Source organism: Paramisgurnus dabryanus, chromosome 13 (assembly GCF_030506205.2).
Source record: "Paramisgurnus dabryanus chromosome 13, PD_genome_1.1, whole genome shotgun sequence".
In the NCBI taxonomy this organism is placed as follows: domain Eukaryota; kingdom Metazoa; phylum Chordata; class Actinopteri; order Cypriniformes; family Cobitidae; genus Paramisgurnus; species Paramisgurnus dabryanus.
In genome coordinates this window covers 5,891,731-5,916,085 of record NC_133349.1, presented here as the reverse complement: position 1 = coordinate 5,916,085, position 24,355 = coordinate 5,891,731, and the positions used below count along the sequence as shown (strand labels likewise).

The 24,355-nt window shown below is 33.5% G+C and overlaps 1 protein-coding gene across 3 annotated transcripts in view; it reads right to left on the bottom strand.

Annotated features, from left to right (window-relative positions):
* rgl2 (ral guanine nucleotide dissociation stimulator-like 2) overlaps positions 1-24,355 on the bottom strand; it is a 32,874-nt gene continuing 8,519 nt past the window's right edge. For 2 of the 3 annotated variants that reach the window (XM_065298804.2, XM_065298802.2), the window contains exons 3-20: positions 16,798-16,845; positions 16,583-16,663; positions 16,337-16,503; positions 15,321-15,374; positions 15,056-15,249; positions 14,437-14,549; positions 12,935-13,150; positions 12,740-12,843; positions 11,318-11,402; positions 9,766-9,825; positions 9,530-9,616; positions 9,260-9,292; positions 9,054-9,175; positions 8,879-8,968; positions 5,909-6,002; positions 5,150-5,377; positions 4,327-4,441; positions 1-1,967 (exon numbers count right to left, since the gene is read on the bottom strand). In XM_065298804.2, the coding sequence (XP_065154876.1) occupies positions 1,786-1,967; positions 4,327-4,441; positions 5,150-5,377; positions 5,909-6,002; positions 8,879-8,968; positions 9,054-9,175; positions 9,260-9,292; positions 9,530-9,616; positions 9,766-9,825; positions 11,318-11,402; positions 12,740-12,843; positions 12,935-13,150; positions 14,437-14,549; positions 15,056-15,249; positions 15,321-15,374; positions 16,337-16,503; positions 16,583-16,663; positions 16,798-16,845 (2,073 nt within the window). In that variant the 3' untranslated portion in view covers positions 1-1,785. Of the gene's footprint in view, positions 1,968-4,326; positions 4,442-5,149; positions 5,378-5,908; positions 6,003-8,878; positions 8,969-9,053; positions 9,176-9,259; positions 9,293-9,529; positions 9,617-9,765; positions 9,826-11,317; positions 11,403-12,739; positions 12,844-12,934; positions 13,151-14,436; positions 14,550-15,055; positions 15,250-15,320; positions 15,375-16,336; positions 16,504-16,582; positions 16,664-16,797; positions 16,846-17,522; positions 17,785-24,355 lie in introns of those variants that run through there. The other variant, XM_065298805.2, reaches the window with a different exon arrangement.

The following is a 24,355-nucleotide window of genomic DNA, read 5'->3' as shown; positions in this document are numbered from 1 at the left end:
TTGTATCAAAATTAAAGTTTATTTCAACAATAAGAGGTATGTAGTGCACAAACACGTCAGTATACAGATCTGACGTTAAAGGACTGAAGCCGCAACATGCGCAAAAAACACAAGCACCTGATATTAAGGCACTTTACAAATGAGTGACCAAAAACAAAGACTGAAATGTAATGGAGAACAGCCCTCTTCCTTGCGTCGAGTACTCAGATGCCTCAGTTCCCACAGAGACGTCAACAGCACACGAGTAAAGGTGCAAGGTTCATCAGGGTGCAAACAACTGTAACAGTTTTGATGTGCAATTGCGCATTTCTTATCATATGTCTTTGCATTCATCGGTACAAAAATAATAATATAACAGGCACAGCTTTGTTTTTAAAGGAGTCATTTTAGTTAACAACACAGTACTAGCTCTGTTTGAAAACATAGGCGAGTATCTTAAGGCATCATCACGCTCCTTAAACAGGCAGCATGAGATTATACTGCTATTTAAGATGCCTTTTAACCAAATTACAAGGCATGTGTTATTTTAAAGACAAAGCAATACCAGAATGCATTATAATGACCTCAGTAAAAAAACATTTTACATTCCAAGTGTAAGACGTGTTTCAAAATAAGAAAAATGCTGATAATAAATATGATTCATTCAATACTAAAAGTATTGATAAAAAATAATGAACAATGGACTCTTATACCCAATTTGTTTTATAATTACTTTAAAAATAGAGTATACAGCCGCCTACGTATGTAGGTAGTAGACAGCGAGTAGGGTTTGAAACAGAGCCTTTACATTACAACAACCATCATTTTGCATACTTGGTGAAAACATTAGCGAGCGGCAGTGGTTTTTTGCAACGTTTCTTCAGGTTGTCCTCTTTGATATGTCTATCACAGTAAACAATATTGAAGAGCTCAGTGTTTGAAATGTTTCGACAGCCGTATGTACCTTCTGTAGGTGTTAATGTAATGATTTGAGGGGTTTTTAGCTGCTGCTAGTTTATTGCTAGTAAAATGTTGTATTTAAAGGTCACCTATTATGCCATTTTTACAAGATGTGATATAAGTCTCAGGTCTGTCCAGAATCTGTCTGTGAAGTTTTAGCTCCGAATACCCCACAGATCATGTATTATATACAACGCAGGTTCAAAATGCGCTGTTTTCGTGTCTATACCTTTAAATGCAAATGAGCTACTGCATTTCACTTCCTTACCGAATGAGACAGTGAGCACTTTCGATTAAAATAGATCTGATTCCTGTAAACACAGTCTGAGATAATAGTATCTCACTATTGAATGATGGCAGACAGCGTACGACTCGTTAAATGGTAATGCAGGACTGTCAGTCAGTGGCTGTGGGCAGGGCTTTATCAATGTGATGTCACATTAACAAGATAACCAAAACAGCATGTCTTACGAGACAGCTTTGATTTAATGGGGATTAAAATTTTTTTTATTGTATGGTGGTTGTGTTGCCAACACACATTTATGTCTAAACACCTTCTAAAAGTGGATTTTGCATAATAGGTCCCCTTTAATGGTTGTTCAGAGGTAGTCAGGGATGTCCAGGAAATGTTGACGGCAGCAAACGGCACTCGGCTGTCTCGAAACTTTTTGAAATGTGTAAATTGTGCAACATTTACTTGTAAAGAACATCTTGGAGCCATTTCAACCAAGCTTCACTCAAAATACACCGATATGAAAATAACTTTTGGTAAATTTTACAGTTACGTCACATAGCTTTAGATGAAATCTCTTGTGTCTTTTCTTTTGAAAGTATCTGTGCTTAATGTTAAAAGAGTGTTCGGACCAGTCTTCTGCCCTTAGCTTTGATTCGTGGGAAGGTTGAGTTGTTGTCACTGCCGAGAATGGGAGACCCGGATGGTGTGTTTCCTCCTCGCCTCCTTAATAGGAAGTCTACGCTAGCTGAAGACATGGCGTAGAAGACATTAGCTGTGGGTGGTATTATTAACTCTGTCAAGAAAATGAAAAACAAATATTTATTACACTATATAAAAATAAATGTACTGCTGTTTTAGTTATCTAGATCAGGTTTTTAATTTTTTTCTCATTTGTGACCCTGGACCACAAAACCAGTCATAAGTAGCATGGGTATATTGGAGCAATAGGCAACAATACACTGTATGGGTCAAAATAATTTATTTTTATGCCAAAATTATTAGGATATTATCATGATCCATGAAGATATTTTGTACATTTCCTATCGTAAATACATCAAACATATATTTATCATTGGTAATATATCATGTGTAATATATTTTTTTCTCGATTAACAAAATGAGCTAAGAAAATAAGTCTAGTTTGTAGATGAATAAACATCAAATTTAAGTGAATTTGTGATTAAAACAAGCCAAAAAATTTGCCAATGGGGTGAGAAAATGTTTCTTGAATTAGGTGTTTAAGAAAAAAGTAAAGATTTTTCTCACCCCATGCATAAAACAAGCAAAAAAAAAAAAAAAAACTGCCAATGGGATAAGCAAAACGATCTTGAACATTTTTCTTAAACTCTAAATTCAAGAAAAATTCAAGACAAATCTGCTTACCCCATTGGCAGATTTTTTTTTGCTTGTTTTATCCACAAAATCACTTTAGTTTTTAGACCAAAAATATCAAACTAGACTTATTTTCTTGGGTTGTTTTGCTTATCAAGAAAAAACATCTTAATTTAAGAATGTTTAGATATTTTTTTTGAAAATAATTTTTTTGCAGTGTTGTCCTATCCTAACAAACCATGTCAGATGATGTAAATCTTAATTCCAAACAATTGACCCTTACACTAACTTTCTTAGTTAGTATTTTTGTCTTGTTTTTAGCACAAATATCTAAACATTCTCAAGTCAAGATGCATTTTCTTGATGAGAAAAATAACCTAAGAAAATAAGTCAAGACAAAATATATCAAATTTAAGTGAATTTGTGGATTAACCAAGCAAAAAAATATGCCAATGGGGTAAGCACATTTTTCTTGAATTAGGTGTTTAAGAAAAAAGTAAACTTATTTCAAGATTGTTTTTCTAGCCCCATTGGCAGATATTTTCGCTTGTTTTAAGCACAGATATTAAGTTTGATATTTTTGGTCTAAAAACTAGACTTATTTTCTTATGTCATTTTGCTCATCAACACTGCAAAAAATTATTTTCAAGAACAAAATTCTTAGTATTTTTGTCTTGTTTTCAGTAAAAATATCTAAAATTTTTAAATTAAGATCCTTTTTTTGATGAGCAAACGACCCAAGAAAATAAGTCTAGTTTTTAGACCAAAAATATCAAATTTAAGTGATTTTGTGCATTAAACAAGCAAAAAAAACTGCCACTGGAGTAAGCAAATTTTCTTGAATTTTTCTTGAATTAAGTGTTTAAGAAAAATTTTCAAGATTTTTTTGCTTACCCCATTGGCAGATTTTTTTGCTTGTTTTAAGTTTAAATTTACTTATTGTATATTTTTTGTCTATAAACTAGACTTATTTTCTTAGGTCATTTTGCTCATCAAGAAAATACATCTTGATTTAAGAATTTTTAGATATTGCTACTGAAAACAAGACAAAAATACTATGTAAGAAAGTCATTTTTTTGCAGTGTATTGTCCTATCCTAACAAACCATACATTTCAGATGATGTATAAATCTTAATTACAATCAATTTACCCTTATGACTGGTTTTGTGGTCCAGGGTCACATTTTAGGATGCGATTCAAAGGGATTTGCAGGAGTGATTCGCCATCGCTACATATTCTAGGCCCTGCGACTCTCTATATTGATAAACGTCACTTGTGTACTTTATTCTCTCATATTTGATGGCTTATGATTCACATATCTATTTAGCTAAATTATTGTACATAGACTAATGTGTTCATATGGCCAAAGTAAATTTAAGGTATATTAGTAATGCTTAATTCTCAGTTTTGACATTGAGCTGTTGCATTTCAGTCTAACAATGACTAAAATGGCTAGGTAAGAAAATTATGAGGTTATGCATTTACGGCCTTCATAATGAAAACTTTCTTTTCTGGTGAGCAGATGGTCATTTCATTCCTGACCACATGACTCTCACCATCCGTCCGTTTAATTTTAGTACAGAGCGGAGGATCAGACCTTTCATTTTGAGAGGCTGGAGGGGACTATGGATTGAATTTCTAAATTAAATATTAAAACTACTTCACAAAAGCTCAGCTTATGGATTGTAATGTAAAATATACTCAAATTGATTGTACTGGCTTCTACATTCAGGTTGAATTGTTGTTGGCCCGTGTAATCGTAAAAAAGTCAATTTTCCACCCCATTAGCTACGGCCATGACTGTAAGATGGTCACATTACCTTTCCCCTCTGGTAGTAGTTGGATCAGCTCACATTTGGAGGCCTCTTGAACGTTCTGGTTGTGTTTTTCTAATGCAGAACTAATGACAGTGGGCGTTTTGTCATTACTAGTAACCTAAAGCAACACAGTGAGACAGTATACATTAGGACAAAAATATATTTTAACATAACGTATTACACTGCAAAAAATGATTTTCAAGAAAAAAATGTTCTTAGTATTTCTAATATCTAAAAAATCTTCAATTAAGGCGCCTTTTCTTGATAAGCAAAACGACCCAAGAAAGTAAGTCTTTCAGACCCAAAATATCAATTGTAAGTGATTTTGTGCATAAAACAATCAAAAAAATCTGCCAATGGGGTAAGCAATTTTTTCTTGAATTTAATGTTTAAGATTTTTTTTGTTTTGATTTTTTGCTTACCCCATTGGCAGAATTTTTTTGCTTGTTTTATGAACAAAATCACTTAAATTTGAGATTTCTGGTCTAAAAACTAGACTTGTATTCTTGGATCGTTTTGCTCATCAAGAAAAAGCATCTTAATTTAAGAATTTTCTGATATTTTTACTGAAAACAAGACAAAAATACTAAGTAAGAGAGTCATTTTTTGCAGTGTATATGAAGTTTCACACACTTTACTCGGTTAATATAAAAATTTCAGGGTTATAGGTTCTTTACATTATGTAGGATGACTTTATGGAGAAAACAGTACATTACTGGGTTTTCACAGTCTGGGTCATAAATTCTAGAAATGCTTTCATAGCTAAAATGGCATTTTATTTTTTAAATAAATAAAATTTTATAAATGTTTTCATGTATTTAACTACCAGAATGCTTCTGTACAAGTTGCCGTCATGTAAATCCATTCTTATTTTGACGATTCTCATATCAGGCCCCGCCTCCGGTTTGTTATTGGTGGGTGTGTTGCCACAGGAGACGGACCGGCGATGTGATTTGATAGTTGTAGGGGGTGTGGTCACTACAGAGGGCGAGGCTTCATTGGATGATGGCGACGAATCAACATCCAGGCAGGAGACGGAGGGTGATTTCACATGCTGAAATATTACGATTTAGAATAAGGAATCATTAAACACTTTAAGGGATAGTTCACCTAAAAATGCATAAATATTTATTTTCTTTTGTAAAAGTTTGGATGAAAAATTCCTTGCTTGGCCCTAAATGATGCATGTCAGGTAAGGCTGCAAAACGATTAATCGCGACTAATCGTGTGCAGAAAAAAAGATTTTGTTTACATCAAATATGCGTGTGTACTTCGTATAATAATTATGTATATAATATAAATACACACACATGCATGTATAATATTAATATATATATTAAATATTTATAATTATATATAATATAATATACAATATATTATACACACTACAGACACATATATGGTGTTAACAAAAACTTTTAGTCACGATTAATCGTTTTGTAGCCCTAATGTCAAATTTTTGTTTAGTGGATCAATTGCAAAAAATTCTATATGGATCCTTAAATAAGTTGCTAATAACAGCAGAAATCAGACTTTTAAAGGTCCATGTGATGTAATCAAAATGATGCCTTTTAGTCATCCCTACCTTGTAAAGCTTTGAGAGCAGGTGATTGACAGGAGAGGGGAGGTCAAATATGCCATCAGGATTCAAAACTGCATTTGCCACCGTAGAGATTTGACTGCAACATGAATACACAAGAAATGTTGTCTGTGAAGCAGCAGCTTGGTACACTGTTAATTCTGAATAGACAGTAATCTGATGTGTAAATGCAAAGCTACCGTGAAATCAGCTGTAGCTTTGAAGTCCACATTTTAATAGTAAGTGTGACGATAAGCAGAAATTCAGTTTTAGAAAATTCAAATGAAGAGTACTGTAAAGGAAACTGCACCAGCTCAAAACTCAATTTGACTGAACCGAAACCGGTATTATGGAGCTTAAGAGCTCATGAAAGAAATGCCTGTGTGTGCAGATCATGACCCAGCTTGATCTTCAGAATAGTCAACAGGAAATAAGAGTCATTTGAATAGTTACAAAGAAGAAAATGACCCCAGGATTTACTAAGCAAAATAGAGCCTATGGTTTAAAATAAGGTTATTAAGATTTCTTATGAACAGCCTGCAGGGAAACAGATGACAATGTAAATAAAAACATTTTGCACCGTGCACTGAACAATATGAAGGGGTCAAAAAGTTAAGAACCAATCATTCACAGTATACCTACATTTAAAAATAAGTACAAAGCTTAAAGGGACCCTCCACTTTTTTGAAAATATGCTCATTTTCCAGCTTAACATTTAATTTTTTACGTTTTGGAATCCATTCAGCTGATCTCCGGGTCTGGCGCTAGCACTTTTAGCATAATTCATTGAATCTGATTAGTGCATTAGCATCGTGCTAAAAATAACCAAAGGGTTTCGATATTTTTTCTATTTAAAACTTGACCTTTCTGTAGTTACCTCATGTACCAAGTCTGACGAAAAATTAAAAGTTGCGATTTTCTAGGCTGTTATGGTTAGGAACTACTCTCATTCTGGTGTGATAATCAAGGATTTAGCTGCTGTAACACGGCTGCAGCAGGCGGAATAATATTACGCAGCGCCTGAAAAAGTTTTAAATAGGAAAAATATCGAAACTCTTTGGTTATTTTTTAGCGCGACGCTAATGGACTAATCAAATTTAATGAATTGCGCTACACTGCAAAAAATTAATTTTAAGAAAAAAAATTCTTAGTATTTTTGTCTTGTTTTCAGTAAATATATCTAAAAATTCTTAAAATAAGATGCTTTTTCTGGATGAGCAAAAAGACCCAAGAAAATAAGTCTAGTTTTTAGACCAAAAATATCAAATTTAAGTAATGTTGTGCATAAAACAAGCAAAAAATTCTGCCAATGTGGTAAGCAAAAAAAAAAAAATTTTTCTTAAACCCTAAAAATTCAAGAAAATTTTGCTTACCCCATTTACATCAACTTTATTTGATAAAAGCTGAAGTGCAGAGTGATGTCATTAAAACCATTGATCCCCACTAGTGTATTTAACTCTTTCCTGATGAGTTTCCCTGCAAAATGACGCTTCCCTGACCTCCCTTTTTGGGGTTTTTATGGTTTATCTATAATTCCACTATTATCCATTAGGTGGTGTTTTTACTCAATTTATAAAAAATATATCATCAACTAATTCAACAACATTGTAAACTCCTTGTATGTTTTGATTATCACACTAAATTTGATCACTAACATAAGTCCTTTACTAAATGCACTTATTTCATATTTGTTATTTTTAAAGAAATCTACCCATATTTGATAAATTATAAAAAAGAACAAATAAAGATAGGATGATTTTTTCCGTTTTGTTTGTTTGAAAGCAGCAAAGTTTGAATGTTCTTTCATTGATATATGGTATGTTTTTATTTTATGAAGAAAATCACAAAAAATGCTGGCGGGCAACAAAAAAAGAAAGGCAGGCGTGCGTGCGTGAAATGAGTTGCCAACCAAAAAGAAAATGTTCTTCTTTAAATATATAAACATACAATATATCAAATGAAAGATATGCTTTAAAAAAAAAAACAATGTTTCAATTTTTCATCCTATCTACATTTTGTTCTCCATTTTTTGTATTGTATTGTGTTGTAGATTTTTCTTAAAAGATTTTTCTTTACAAGATTATTGCATTCTTGTAAAGGACTTTTTTTAGAGATTAGATTCAGAGCGATGATCATAACATACACAAAGTTTTTACTGTTTTTGGATCAGTGGATGCTTCAGTGTTTGTAAGGTGGGTAAGAGCGCCACCTGTGGATAAGAGCGGAAATATGAATAGCCATAAAAAATCGTCATTGACAGGGAGGCGTTTTCTTAACTGCTAAGATAACTTGTCAATGGCGGGTAAAGAGTTAACTGAAGTGTAATGCTGGGTACACACCAGAAGCGAATTTATTTGCCCAAGTAGATTACATACAAAGTCAATGCAAAGACGCAAATAGACGTTTATTCGCACAAGGCGATGCAAATGAGCCGAATTGGGTAGCGTGATTGCCACGAAAACACTATGTTCGCTTTTAACGTGTCTTCCGCGAAAGTTTAAAATATTTAACTTAAGCAGAAAATTTGCATGATGTGAAGTTATATCCTATGAGTAATCTAGAGCGAGCAACGCAATGCTTCACTTTTGGTGTGTACAAAGCATAACACTGGAAGTTTTTAAACCTTCTACAGCATTTTGTAGCACACTAGATTAGATATCTATGGAGTTCCTAAGGGGACAAAAAATTAAATAAAAAATGAAATAAAGCTTAATTTGCCACCCAAAACTAAACTCGATAGTTTCACGTGCTTCGCGTGAGCACATGAAACTACATTTTTAATTTTTTTTTCTCCAATGTCACCTTAGGGGCTCGGTAGATATACATGAGTTTTATGCGATAAAACTATTTTGACAAAGTTCAATTTTTTTAAACTTATGATTATAAGTTTATAAAATGAGGCACTAATCAAAAGTCTAAGGTAAGGTATTCATGTTGTTACTATAAGGTTGTTATTTAGTGAAAGTAAATTCTTACTCTGGACATTGTGTGACGATAACTGTAGGGTTCAGACCACGCCCCGGACTCGGCTCGCTTGGAGCTTCAATGTGATTGGACAGCTTGTAGCTATTGAAAATTATGAAGGCAATTAATCATAACAAACAGTGGATATCTGAGACAATTAGTATAAAATCACGTAAGCGTTGCTGACCTTTCCTCTTCGTCCAGAGGGGGTACGCTGTGATACCAGTAAACAAACGTCTCATCCGTTCTGAAAATGCTGTTTTTACACGAGGACTGAAGAAGGCGGATTTGAGCGATAACCTCAAACTCCTGAATTCAGAAAATGTGATGTTTATACTTTTAAAATGAAAACAAAAAAGCAGTGCAATAAAATTATAACAATCGTAAACTCACCCGTCGCCTTTTGTCAAAGTTAATAAAGCCATTCTGTAATAAAAGTAAATTAAAGAAGTTACAACTTGCTTTTTCAAATACACAGTTCAATTAAGTTTTACTTTGTCATTTTGGCACATTTTACTCGGTCAAAGCCTTGTGAAACCACTGCTATTTTTATACCTTACAGTGTGATATGGTGCGACATGATATATGCTGACACATTTCATTTTCTGCAGCCCAGAGTTGTATTATGCGTAGTTTTTGCGTTGTATGTGAAGTATATTGTACCTCTAGTCGGTCTTTGACTGCAGTGTCCAGCATGGTGAGGTCTCGGAGGAAGATGCCCAGGTATGGCACAGTGCCCTGAGCACAGGACTAAAACAGACATACAACATTTTACACTACCAAATGATATTATTTTAGTTTAGATATGTTAAAATTATTGTTATTGCATTGCACTATGACAGTATGGCAATATTACAGTAAATAAAAACATTGTTTGCATTAGATATGAAGACGCTTACTCCTGTAAATCTTCTGTTGTTGGGTTTAGTGTCAACATTAACAAATTTGGAAGTTCCTTCCTGCAAAATAAAAGGGTTTTATTAACATCTCATATTTTTCATGGTTCAGTTTACAACCATTTGGTTTAATTCTGGTATGTAATGTATAAAGTTATATTTCATAATCTAATAAATTCCTCATGGATAATATCAACTCCTGCCGTTTACTTTTGGCTTTAAAATGACTAAACTGATTGGTGATACACCTTCAAAACATCACAGTCCCATAACTGCATTACGAGTGTATTGTAATTATGAGTTTTATCCGGAAACATGCAACTTATTCACTGACCCTTACTTTGTTTTTGTCTTGTTTTCAGTAGAAATATCAAAAAAGTCGTAAAGGGGACATTTCACAAGACTTTTTTAAGATGTTAAATACATATTTGGTGTCCCCAGAAGTACGTATGTGAAGTTTAAGCTCAAAATACCAAATAGATATTTAATATAGCTTGTTAAAAATGCCACTTTGTAGGTGTGAGCAAAACTGTGCTGTTTTGGGTGTGTCCTTTTAAATGCAAATGAGTTGATATCTGCACTAAATGGCAGTGCCGTGGTTGGATAGTGCAGATTAAGGGGCAATATTATCCCCTTCTGACATCACAGGGGGTGGCAAATTTCAATTACCTATTTTTTTAAATGCTTGCAGAGAATGGTTTAGCAAAACTAAGTTACTGGGTTGATCTTTTTCACATTTTCTAGGTTGATAGAAGCACTGGGGACCCAATTATAGCACTTAAACATGGAAAAGTCAGATTTTGTCCCCTTGATGTCCCCTTTATGTCCCCTTTAAATCAAGTTGCATTTTCTTGCTTAGCAAAATTACCTAAGAAAATAAGTCTAGTTTTTAGACAAATTAATATAAAATTTAAATGAATTTGTGCTTAAAACAAGTAAAAATATCTGACAATGGGGTAATAAAATTTTTCTTGAATTAAGTTTTTTTCTACCCAATTGGCAGATTTATTTGTTTGTTTTAAGCACAAATTTACTTAAATATTATATTTTTTGTCTAAAAACTTAACTAAGGTCATTTTGCGTATTAAGAAAATGCATCTTGATTTAAGATTTTTTTTTATTTTTTACTAAAAAAAGACTAAGTAAGAAAGTATTTTTTTGCATTGTTGACAGTGAAGAACACTCAGTTTTCCACTAGATGTCAGCAGTTTTCAAACAACCCCATGGTTTCTAATATCTAATAGCACATGCAAAATTAGCTTTTAAGGGAGTCAGAAATTGGTGAGCTACTTTAAACGTTTTTTTGCAAATCCTATATTGTAACTTTTATATTTTACATACAATACATTATGTTTGCACAAAATGTATAGGTGACATTATATAGATGTCCCATTGTTTGGAGTTAAGCTTGGGCCAGGCTAAACTGATGCTGTCCATCCAATCAGAATTTCACATTGAACATTGATTGGTATTTTTCCATCAATGCATCTCTGATAAAATATGTCTGATAAAATGTCTGTTTTCATTGGCTGTTTTGTGCTCAAGCATGACTGACCTCTTTCAACAGTTCACGGCTCTGGGAGTAGTTGTCCTTTTCCGAGAAGATGTTCGAAAGTTCTTCGTATCTCTTCACGGCTTCTCTGTCGGCACAAAGTTATTTTCTCAGTTCTGTGTTCAACAACGACCACACATGTATGACCGGAAAATGTAGGCTACATTACTGCATTTGGATGCATCCAGTTGAAGGAAAATTATATATAATTGTGACCAGAACTATTGCTTTTCAGAGTTTATTCATCACTTATCCTCAATGGTTTTTTTCTTTCTTACTTTGTCATTAGCTGCGTTTCCATTGCAGATTTGTGCAAAACTACACTGCAAAAAAAAGATTTTTTCAAGATAAAAATCCTTAAATTAAGATTCTTTTTCTTGATGAGCAAAACGACCCAAGAAAAAAAGGCTAGTTTTTAGACCAAAAATATAAATTTTAAGTGATTTTGTGCATAAAACAAGCTAAAAAATATTTTCTTGAATTTAGTGTTTAAGAAAATTGTTCAAGATTTTTTTGCTTACCCCATTGGCAGATTTTTTTGCTTGTTTTATGCAAAAAATCACTTAAATATGATATTTTTGGTCTGAAAACTAGACTTATTTTCTTGGGTCGTTTTGCTCATCAAGAAAAAGCATCTTAATTTAAGGATTTTTAGATATTTTTACTGAAAACAAGACAAAAATACTAAGAATTTTTTTCTTGAAAATAATTTTTTGCAGTGTTGTTAATTCCTAAATCTTGACAAAAGACTATTACGAAATAACGGTGTTTCCGTTAAACGATGATATGCGACTGAAACGTAGTTTTCCTCTCGTGATGAGTCATGCCAAACATCACGTGGACTGATGTTGGTAGGTGTACGCATAGAGTGCATAATCTGACTAAGTTTAGTTTAATTTAGTACATCATTTTTTTATATATATATATATATATATAATTAATTAAACTAAAAAAGTAACTTGCATTATTTTTTTTTAAAGTAACTCAAATGTTAATGTGTACATTTAAAAAGTAATGCATTACTTGTAATGCGTTACCCCCAACATTGGTTACAATATATCGTACAATACAACACTGGCTTATTCATTGCTGTGCATTGGAAGTGGGACTATCTGCTTGTCCAAACAATGGAAGACAGCGTTGTTTTTGGGAAACATGTACATTTGGCAGACACCTTTATCTCAAGCGACTTACGGTGATATATATTTTGTGTTTCCTGGGTTTAAACTCATGACCTTTTGCATTGCTAACACAATGTTCACTGAGCTACAGTATACAGGAAACCTATTTAAAAATCAGTATTTTTGCAACTCCATTGGTTATTGGTATTGTTCCAGTAATGACACACACTGCATTTTTAAGACGTAACAAACACCAAATATTTCCGATAATGCGTTCAAGAGCAGGTTTCCAAAGTAAACATACCTGTCTGTCTCCTGCCATGTCTTCCTCAGTCTGTGGATCGGGTTACTCTGCAGGGCTGACAGGATAGCATACAGCGAGGAGAAGTTTTTGCGGCTTCTGCAGGCCTGTTTGTGAGACAAACCACAGTCTGCCGTTAGTCATTTATTTTGGCTCATGACATGACCTGTGTCTGAGTTAAGTGTAAACTTTTTTGACCTCTGCAACACTGATCCATTTCTCTAGAAGTCTTGCTCTCTGTTGGCTCTTCAGAGCCGTGTTCCACAAACACGAGGCGGTGACGGCGTTAGTCAAACGATTAAACTGTTTGATGGTGGCTCTGACGGACCAACACGCTCCCTCCCTCCCCTTCTTATCTCTTTGGGACCACAAAGAACCGAGACAGTGGTGCGGCACCAACTTTAGAAACAGATCCTTGAGAAAATAAAAGTGCAAAAAATTAATTTAAGAACGTTAGCAACAGGCATCAACACTGAACCCACTTGCACTGCAAAATATGACTTCTTTCTTAGTATTTTTGTCTTATTTTCAGTAGAAATATCAAAAAATTCTTAAATCAAGATGTATTTTCTTGATGAGCAAAGAAAATAAGTTTTTAGACAAAACATATCAAATTTAATTGAATTTGTGCTTAAAACAATCAAAAAAATCTGCCAATGGAATTAGAATTTTTTTCTTGAATTTACTTAATACAAGAAAAAATTTGCAAAAAAAATCTTATTCCATGGCACAAATTCGCTTAAATTTGATGTTTTGTCTAAAATCTAGACTTATTTTTTAGGTCATTTGCTCATCAAGAAAATACATTTTTATTTAAAAAAAAATATATTTCTAATGAAAATAAGACAAAAATACTAAGTAAGAAAGTCACTTTTTGAAAAAATGATTTTCAAGAAAAAAATTCTTAGTATTTTTGTCTTGTTTTCAGTAAAAATAAATGATGAGCAAAACGACCCAAGAAAATAAGTCTAGTTTTAAAACCAAAAACACCAAATTTAAGTGATTTTGTGCATAAAACAATCTGCCAACGGGGTAAGCAAATATTTCTTGAATTTAGTGTTTAAGGAAAATGTTCAAGATTTTTTTGCTTGTTTATGAATTTTTTTTTATGATTATCAAGAAAAAAAATCGTAGTATTTTTGTCTTGTATTCAGTAAAATATCTAAAAATTCTTAAATTAAGATGCTTTTTCTTGATGAGCAAAACGACCCAAGAAAATAAGTCTAGTTTTTGGACAAAAATATCAAATTTAAGTGATTTTGTGCATAAAACAAGCAAAAAAATCTGCCAATGGGGTAAGCAAATTTTTCTTGAATTAAGTGTTTAGGAAAAAATTTCAAGATTGTTTTTCTTACCCCATTGGCAGATTTTTTTATGCTTGTTTTATGCACAAAATCACTTAAATTTGATATTTTGCTCATCAAGAAAAAGCATCTTAATTTAAGAATTTTTAGATATTTTTACTGAAAACAAGACAAAATTACTAAGAATTTTTTTCTTGAAAATCATTTTTTGCAGTGTATTCCAGTGGTTCTCAAAGCAAAGGGATTTCTTTTAAATGTGAACTATACCTTCAAAAATTCTCCCTCAAAGCATGCTTTATTTATTTTTATTTATTATACTAATCAGCATTCATATAAAATACTCTGTACATCAGTGAAACAGACCGCTAGATCCATACAGAACAGTACAGATCTTACCGTCTCGATTCTGGTCAGCTGTTCTGCGATCACACTGGATGGAAACCCCAGAATGCTGGTGGCATCAAAGTCTGAGGGATCGGGAGAAGGGGACGTCACACCTTTTGAAGGGTCTGTAGGAGATAAATACATAACAATGAATGATATTGTAACTCCTTTACTTTGAAATTATCCGCCAACCATGCAAGTGATGGTCACCACCAGTCTATCTATAACTGCCAGGTAGGTCCAGTACCAAAACATACTTGTTGCCAATCAGCAATAAGGGGCGTGTCTACTAACCAACATCATTGCCTGGTTTGCGTATGTGTGGGCGGGTCTATTAACAGAAGGTCCAGATTCTATGGGGGTAGGGAGTGTTTGTTTAAGTAATTTAAAATATTAACATTGGCTTTCAGAGACCATGCACCTCGCCTTTAAATAGTTTTTCCTTATTGCTGTAACTTTATTTAACGACACATTCTTGGCATTAAGCCACAGGTAAATCCCTATGTGCCTATTTTGTTTTATCACATGTGGTGGTTTATTGACTAGCGTGTGATGCTATAAACAGCACTGTATTGATGCAAATATGGAACAACAGCTAAATTCGGCATTTGTCACGCAGAAATATCCTGACCTGATAGAGATCCAGACAGGAGGGCTTTCTCGCTCAGCTCCTCTGCTATCTTCAGCAGTCTGTCTTTGATTTCGGCCCCCGAGGGGTCTGTTGGAAGAAGGGAGGCCAAACGCAGGAGAGAGGAGGGATCGCTCAAAGAACGGAAATCCTCAGGATAATCACTCAACCATGTGCTGAACACTGTACACACGGCCCTGAACACAGTCAAGAGTCCATAAACACTCCAACTTTAATGATATGAATGAGAAAACTGTTTAAAACATACTTGTTGAACTGCTGACGGGTGCTACTTTTGCTTTCTCCTGGAGCATTTTCCAATCTAGAAAATACAAATCGAAAGAGATAATGAACAACCTGATCTCAAGGGAATTCAAACATATTGTACGAGTTTGCTAATTTGTATGAATTCTTGCGTAGTGAATCGTACAAAAACGTAGATTATCATATTTAAAGGAAAACACCACCATTTTCAATATTTTACTGTTTTTACCTCAACTTAGATGAATTAATACATACCTATCTTTTTTCAATGCGTGCACTTTTAATCTTTGTATAGCGCTTTGTGAATGTGTTAGCATTTAGCCTAGCCCCATTCGTTCCTTAGGATCCAAACAGGGATGAATTTAAAAGCCACCAAACACTTCCATGTTTTCCCTATTTCCCAGTTACATGAGTAGTTACACGAGTAAGTATGGTGGCACAAAAGAAAACTTTTGTTTGGATCCATAGGAATGAATAGGGCTAGGCTAAATGCTAACACATTCACAAAGAACTGTACAAAGATTAAGTGCATGCATTGAATAAAGGTATGTATTAATTCATCTAAGTTGAGGTAAGAACATAATAAAATATTGAAAAACGGTGGTGTTTTCCTTTAAAAAAAAAATACAAAAAACAATAATGACCCTTATATCCCCAACAGGAGCGACAGCAAATCAACAAAAATGTACAAGGGTGGTCGTACAAATGAATACAAATTAACACAGAGATGGTGATAGAAAGGCCAAAGTTACAGTTTGCAGCTTTAACTATACATACAGTTCATTGTTGGCAGTAGATTTAGCTTGTTAGCAAGTCATGTCTAGCACAGTATGACTGACTAAATATAGTGAGGCAATATTTAAATTTAACCCCGGGTGATGCAAGAGACATGAAACTAGTTCTGGGGAACAAGCTGCCTGTGGCAAAAGTCAATTACTGTATACAGTTATTCGACCGCAAAATGCTGAAATAAAATTGTTAACTATTCTGTTTCTCCACAATAAGTTTGAGATTGTTGACCTGCCAGTCAGGATCTCCAACACTCTCTGGGTTGAGGTGAAGGTGCGATAGGTGGAGAGGAAGATGGAGATGAAGGAGGAGTCGCCCATGGAGAAGGAGTGAAGAAGATGGAGGACCAGCTTCTCCTCCGTCCCTGCTTTGATGTGTTGGGAGCGGGATGCTTTGTACTGGGAAGAGAGGTACAAAAATATTTAAAAAATCCAGAGCGTTGAGCAGCCAGAGTTTTCTAAGAGAGATGAGTTTTACCTGCAGACTGTTGGGCGTCCCATGTGGCTTTACCAACACTGTGTAGATAACACCATCTTCCTCCAGTTCGGACACAGTGGACTGAACCACAGAGACAGAAAAGTAAGAAGCTGACGCGTTATCCGAATCAATCGGGTGGAAACTGTGTTAAGCAATAAGATTAGATCTGTAGGTTTTGCCCGTTGTGGGTGCAATGTGCATGAGGCGGTCCTTACCAGGTCAAGTGGACAGTACCAGGTTGTCTTCATCGGCGACGGCTCCCCCTATCAGAACAGATAAAATATCATTTACATTTATGAATCTAAGGTTTATGTTGGATCAAACCTTTTTTGAACTTTTATGCTCCTAATGCAATGCTCTACCAGTTGAGCTACATTTACACGGAGGTTGTACGAGTGCATTTAATCTCTTTGATCAGAGCATCAGATCATTAACCACAGAAGATATTAGTCTACATGCACACAAGAAATGCTTTCTGTCATACAACAATGTCTGAACTTACAGGGAAGTAAACAAACACAATAACAGTTGTGTTGGGCTTGACATTTAAACCCTTAAACCCAACAAGTCTTCATAGTTAGCAACAAACACAATGAACAAATCCACTTACAGTACAGCGAAGTCTTTAACCCAATGCTTTTCATTAATGCAACTAGTGCAGAAGTAAACAGGCTAGATGTGCTATCTGAATGACAAAACAGTGACATGATTATTACTAAGCATCTGAAATTTCAACATGGTTTCCGCTGAAGTCTGACGCATAATATTTGATCGCTTAACTGAGATCTATGTCCAAATTACAGGTAATTTTATGTTTTTGAGCAAGGTCAACAAAACCATAAATCCATTAGCTTTAATAAAACCAAACATTCAAACCTTACAGGTTCCTATCAGGAAATAAAGTCTTGTATGTGAACAAACGCAGATCATATAATGCTACCTTCAACTCAACGAGTCCAGGCAGGAAAAGGTTTGCTAACTTCCTGGAAATCCTCACAGTTTGCTGGAGAAAACCAACGTCTCCTTCGGGCCTTTTCATCTGTTCTGTGAAATCTGCTCTTTATTTGCAGCTTTCAAAAGGCTGGTAATGTCATTCAGTGAGCTTTTCTTTCTGTCTGTATCGTCCCTGTTTAAATCTTGCTCTGTTACATAGCCGTGTAAACACACCTGAGCTTCTCGCAAGGACAACCCCCTCTACACACACACAAACACGTCACAACGACACTCCTATTACAGACACATACACACTAGTCTCTCTCTTTCTCAATCACTTACCTGTTTATAAAGAAGTGCATCTGTCACCCCAAAATCAAAACAAATAAATGAAATGACATTTTGTATAAAGACAATTAAGTTTATTTTGAGACTATTTTAAGTCTTTGATAATTTTACATTTTGTTTAAAGAAAATTAAGTTTATTTTGAGACTATTTCACTTTTTTTTGGCAATTTAACATTTTGTTTAAAGAAAATTATGTTTATTAAGAGACTATATAATTTTTTTAACAATTTTACATTTTGTTTAAAGAAAATTTAGTTAATTCTTTGGACTATAACTTTTTTTGACAATTTCACATTTTTTTTAAAGAAGATGTTTATTTTGAGACTATTTAACTTTTTTTGACAATTTTACATTTTGTATAAAGACAATTATGTTTATTTTAGGACTATTTAACTTTTTTTGACAATTTTACATTTTGTATAAAGACATTTATGTTTATTTTGAGACTATTTAACTTTTTTGATAATTTTACATTTTGTTTAGAGAAAATTAAGTTTATTTTGAGACTATTTCACTTTTTTTGGCAATTTAACATTTTGTTTAAAGAAAATTATGTTTATTAAGAAACTATATAATTTTTTTAACAATTTTACATTTTGTTTAAAGAAAATTTAGTTAATTCTTTGGACTATAACTTTTTTTGACTATTTCACTTTTTTTTTTTAAAGAAGATGTTTATTTTGAGACTATTTAACTTTTTTTGACAATTTTACATTTTGTATAAAGACAATTATGTTTATTTTAGGACTATTTAACTTTTTTTGACAATTTTACATTTTGTATAAAGACATTTATGTTTATTTTGAGACTATTTAACTTTTTTGATAATTTTACATTTTGTTTAGAGAAAATTAAGTTTATTTTGAGACTATTTCACTTTTTTTGGCAATTTAACATTTTGTTTAAAGAAAATTATGTTTATTAAGAGACTATATAACTTTTTTAACAATTTTACATTTTGTTTAAAGAAAATTTAGTTAATTCTTTGGACTATAACTTTTTTTGACAATTTCACATTTTTTTTTTTAAAGAAGATGTTTATTTTGAGACTATTTAACTTTTTTTGACAATTTTACATTTTGTATAAAGACAATTATGTTTATTTTAGGACTATTTAACTTTTTTTGACAATTTTACATTTTGTATAAAGACAATTATGTTTATTTTGAGACTATTTTACTTTTTGTTTGACAATTTTAAATTGTGTTTAAAGAAAATTATGTTTATTTTGAGACTATTTTACTTTTTTGATAATTTTACATTTTGTTTAGAGAAAATTAAGTTTATTTTGAGACTATTTCACTTTTTTTGGCAATTTAACATTTTGTTTGAAGAAAATTATGTTTATTAAAAGACTATATAACTTTTTTTAACAATTTTACATTTTGTTTAAAGAAAATTTAGTTTATTTTTTAGACTATAACTTTTTTTTGACAATTTTACATTTTGTTTTAAAGAAGATGTTTATTTTGAGACTATTTTACGTCTTTGATAATTTTACATTTTGTTTAAAGAAAATTAAGTTTATTTTAAGACTATTTTACTTTTTTGGCAATTTAACATTTTGTTTAAAGAAAATTATGTTTATTTTGAGACTATTTAACTTTTTGGACGCATTTACATTTTGTATGAAGACAATTATGTTTATTTTGAGTCTATTTAACTTTTTTTGACAATTTTACATTTTGTTTTAATAAAATTATGTTTATTTTTGAGACTATTTAACTTTTTATAACAATTGTACATTTTGTTTAAAGAAAATTTTGTTTATTTTTAAGACTTTTTTGAGATGTATTATTATCTCGTCAAATAAGAGAAAACATTTCCCTGCCAATGACGCTTTCCTTACGAGTTTTTAAGGTAATCTGTAATTCTTATATTATCCACTAGATGGCGCTCTTAACCAATTTATAAAAAACTGAAGCAAAACCTAATTTAATTCATTTTAAACTCAGTATATATTTTGATAATCGTTCTGAATCTGATCTCTAACAAAATTCCTTCACAAAAATCCAATTATTTCAGCTTTTTACTCAAAATTTGGTTAAAAAAGAGAACTAATAAAAATAGGATGAAAATGTTTTGTTTCCGTTTTGTTTGTTTGTTCGAAAGCAGAGGGTCTGTTCTTTTATTTGATAAATTGTATGTTTATATATTTATAGAAGAAAATTTTACTGGTAGGCATTTTTTAAAACTTTTGTAAAAATCTTTTTAAAAAAACTTTTAAAAAAAGGCTGTCAGGGAATGAGTTAACGTAATTAGTGAGGTAACTGTTACATTGTTTATGTTTTTTTATATTGTTTATAATTACATTTATATTGTTTGTTTATTAAACTTAAAGGTGGGGTGCATGATTTTTTTTTTAAAAAACACACTTGTAGACAATCATCAGTAAGGGGCGTGTCTACTATCCGACATCATTGCCTGGGTTGTGTATGTGTGGGCGGGTCTATCAAAAAAGATTTAGATTCTATTGGGGGAGGGGCGTGTTTGTTTAGGTGATATCAAATGTCAACATTGGCTTTCAGAGATCATGCACCCTGCCTTTAATTTCTTCTTAGTTAAATAGTAAGTTGCATTACTGTAAAATAGTATGAAGTAGTTAAGTAAAACAATACAAAATTGTTGTATTGCAGTAATAAACTAATGAAGGGGCATCATTATGAACATGAGATTGATAGGAATTAAACAAATCATTTCCTTGGAAAATATGCTAAACTGTCATGCAAGCCACGTCACTGTACGAAAAATCACAATAGTCCTAAAAATAGACCTTGTTGCTAAAATGAAAGTTCCTATTTTTGATTTGTTAGATGTGGGGGTAAAATTTGACCTGTAGACGTCATTCATTCACGCATATTTGTTCGGCTGACAAACCCGTTTGATGGCTTACTGTATGAAAAACTGAATAAAGCCCTATAGTAAACAAATAGACTTGATTGTATTGGCTTTGAATTTCAACAGCATCGACCGTCCATTCAAATCTCCTGCTTATTTCCATGTAACACAGACGTACTGTAATTTTACGGTTTATTATACAAAATATTTCTAGAAAGTCAGTTGCCTGTATCAGCTATACTGTACGACTACATCCATCACCTGTTTATCTGACAGGAATATTGGAGCACATATTGACACACAGACAGATAGGGATGGGCAGTACAGGTGTTTGGGCTGTGGTTACTTGATCTTGTATGTACAGCGTGTGTTGTGAATGAACCTGCTGAAGAAACCTGTTTGCATTCTTATAGTTTTAAATGGAACAGCTGAGTTCCACATTTCAGAAAGTAAAAATAGCCGACTGTACGAGCCGCAGGTAAACCAGAAACAATTATAGTAGCCTAAGCAGAATTGAAACTGGGTCTACACAAACCTCCTCGGGTTCATCCTTAGTATCAGATTTGTATTGCGTTTAAATTCTTGGATTTATTCTCCACTTCACATTTATTGATTGTGTAAATCCGAGTCCTGCTTGCCTAGCACAACTTTCTAGGGCAGTCGCCCTGTCATTGCCATGCAGTTGCTAGGGTGTTTTTGGTGGTTACTATGGCATTGATATGCATATCAATAGTTTTCTGACTAGTTGTTAGCACATTGCTATACAATCCCTAGGATGTTGTGGGTTGCTGCTAAGCCGCAGAGTTTACGATATCACTCCTATCTGTCAGCCCAACTTACTGTACATACCAAAAAATTTAATTTACACTTTAAAAAATGCTGGGTTGTTTCAGTACATGCTTAAGTAAATATATACTAACCCAACTGATGGTTGGGTCAAATACGGACATTTGACCCAATGGTTAGTTTAAACAAGAGTTGGGTTTGTCCATATTTACTCAACCATGAGTTGAAACAACCCAGCTTTATTAAAGTGTGGGCATTTATAAAAATACTATACAACTAAAAGTATACACAATAATATACAAAAGCTGTCAGTGGGATTTGACACAGGGTACCTTATATCTTAATTTAGGTACTGATATATATTTCATACCAAAATTTTCCTTTTTTGTATACTTTTTGAAAGGCTACCGCCCCAGTGACAGCTTTTGTACCTTTTTTCAGAGTGATGGACAGCAATAATGATACAGCCTTAGGGGCGTGTACACCAAAATGTTTAAACGCACGCCGACTGTAGGCGCTTGCCAGCTTTTTTCAGCTGAGCGTTTTGGTTGTTTTACTTCTCAGTGGTTTATGAGTCATGGAACGATGCGCCGGTTGGTAGTTGTGATATTTATCCTGCCCGTCCTTCACTGTGATTGGACGGCCAAGTTAGAAGTGACATTGACAAGCTGAGCGTTACATCCAAAGTTTAAAGGTCACGTTCTTTTTGATTCCATTTTTAAAACCCTAGTTAGTGTGTAATGTTGCTATAATAGCATAAATAATATCTGTAAAATGATAAAGCTCAAAGTTCACTGCCAGGCGATATAGACGGTTTCAGCAGTAGCAACATAAAACAGCGGCTGTCGTGGTCTGCGCGTAATTTCCGGTAAACTCCGCTAATAATAAATAACAACAAAGTACTTTAAACGTAGTTTATTTATATAACAAGCAAAAAAACAACACAAAGATTACCTAGGAAACCAAAACATTTGTTATTTTCAACGAGACATTTGTTCAAGAAATCAGTTTAGCAACTAGTCAGCCCATTCAAAAAACGAAACCGGAAGTAAAGTTCGGATCCAGACGTGTATCACGTGCGTCCGATGAAACCGTCTATATTTTCTTTAACAGAATTCGCCTTTCGAAGCCTACAGCGAACGGCCGGTTTGGACTACAGCCCTCTACTTAATGATGTCAGTAGAACAGTTTTTGGCTAAACTCCGCCCACAGGAATACGTCAGTCGCCAGCTAAGCTAACGGCGAGCTAAGCTAAGCTAACAATAAGCTAAGCTGCTATCGAATCACAACACACTAAACAAACTGCACAATCAGAACTCGATACATATTTCTGAAGGATGAACTTCATAGAACAAAGAAGACATCAGACTGTTTTGAGGACAGTGAAAACAGCGCTATACAGATAAGTAAATTGTGTGAAAAATACTCATGTTATATTGCGCACTGTAAACACAATCAAAGCTTCAAAAACACAGAAAGAACGGGACCTTTAAAAGCGCAGCGCTTCAATTGGAAACAATTGAAAACATATGACGGCATGGTGTGCACACCCCCCAAGTCCTGCTCTTGTGTTATGATGATGTAATGCAATATTCAAAACTCTATGTTACCAAACCTCACATGAGTCAAATCTGGAATGATTTAATTCAGATCATACATGCAGACAGCTGTTGGTGTGATGAAATTCACCCTGACTCTTGAGTACTTTCGGAAACTTTGACTTTTGCCTTTCAGCTAAACAATCTGCACAGCAGGAAGTGCAGTGTGGACAAACACAGGAAACAGGACATGCTGTCACACCATATTGCTTTTCCTGACCCCCTGATCCACCCCCACTCCCCCCATTCTCTCAATCTAGTCGAATGCATTTGGTCTCTGTATTCACAGTTAACCGTCTCAGGGGAGTGTAAACAAAAAGGGAACTTCTATAGAAGACAATATCTGCTACATTCACCTGTGTGTGTTTACTATCTTCTTTGTCCCTTAGTAGAGAACACAGCAGGGTGCAGTTATAAAACATTAATTACTGGTAAAACTTTACAAAAAGATTGTACTTGTTAACATTAGTAATGGATTAGCTAACATAAACTTATAATGAGCAATATAGTTTTTCAGCATTTATTAATGTTAGTTAATGCTAGGGGGTGTGTCTACTAACCAACATCGTTGCCTGGGTTGCGTATGTGTGGGGCGGGTCTATCAAAAGAAGGTCCAGATTCTATTGGTGTAGGGCCGTGCTTGTTTAGGTGATTTCAAATGTCAACATTGAATTTCAGAGATCATGCACCCCGCCTTTAACCAATGTTAACAGATAACAGAACTTTTAATCTTAAAAAGTTATTAGTAAATGTTTAAAATTATCATGTACTAAGATTAATAAATGATAAACAATTATTGTGTATTGTTGGTTAATACACGGCTCATTGGAATGCTTAATTCTGATTGGCCAGTCGCGAAATTTGCAGGTTTGTTATTCCCAGATAACAACCTCTCAAAACGAATAAATCGTTTTGACAGCTACAGTTTATTAGTTCAGGGGTTTTCAAACTGTGTGTGTGGACCACTATTTGTAATCAAGAATTTTTGCGGACCACCTTATAATACTCATAATAAAATATGTCCTGAATTTATCTGCACCTCTAAATAGGTTTACTAGCACTAAAACTTTAACTGGTCATCACATCAGTACAACAGATTCTTAAAACATATTCTTTAAAAATATATATTTTTCTTAAATGTTTTTATTATTTTATATTTAATTTTGACTTTACACGGACCACCTGCAGTACCCTCACGGACCACTAGTGGTCCGCGGACCACAGTTTGGGAATGGCCGTATTAGTACAAAAATTTTTATATAAACATGTA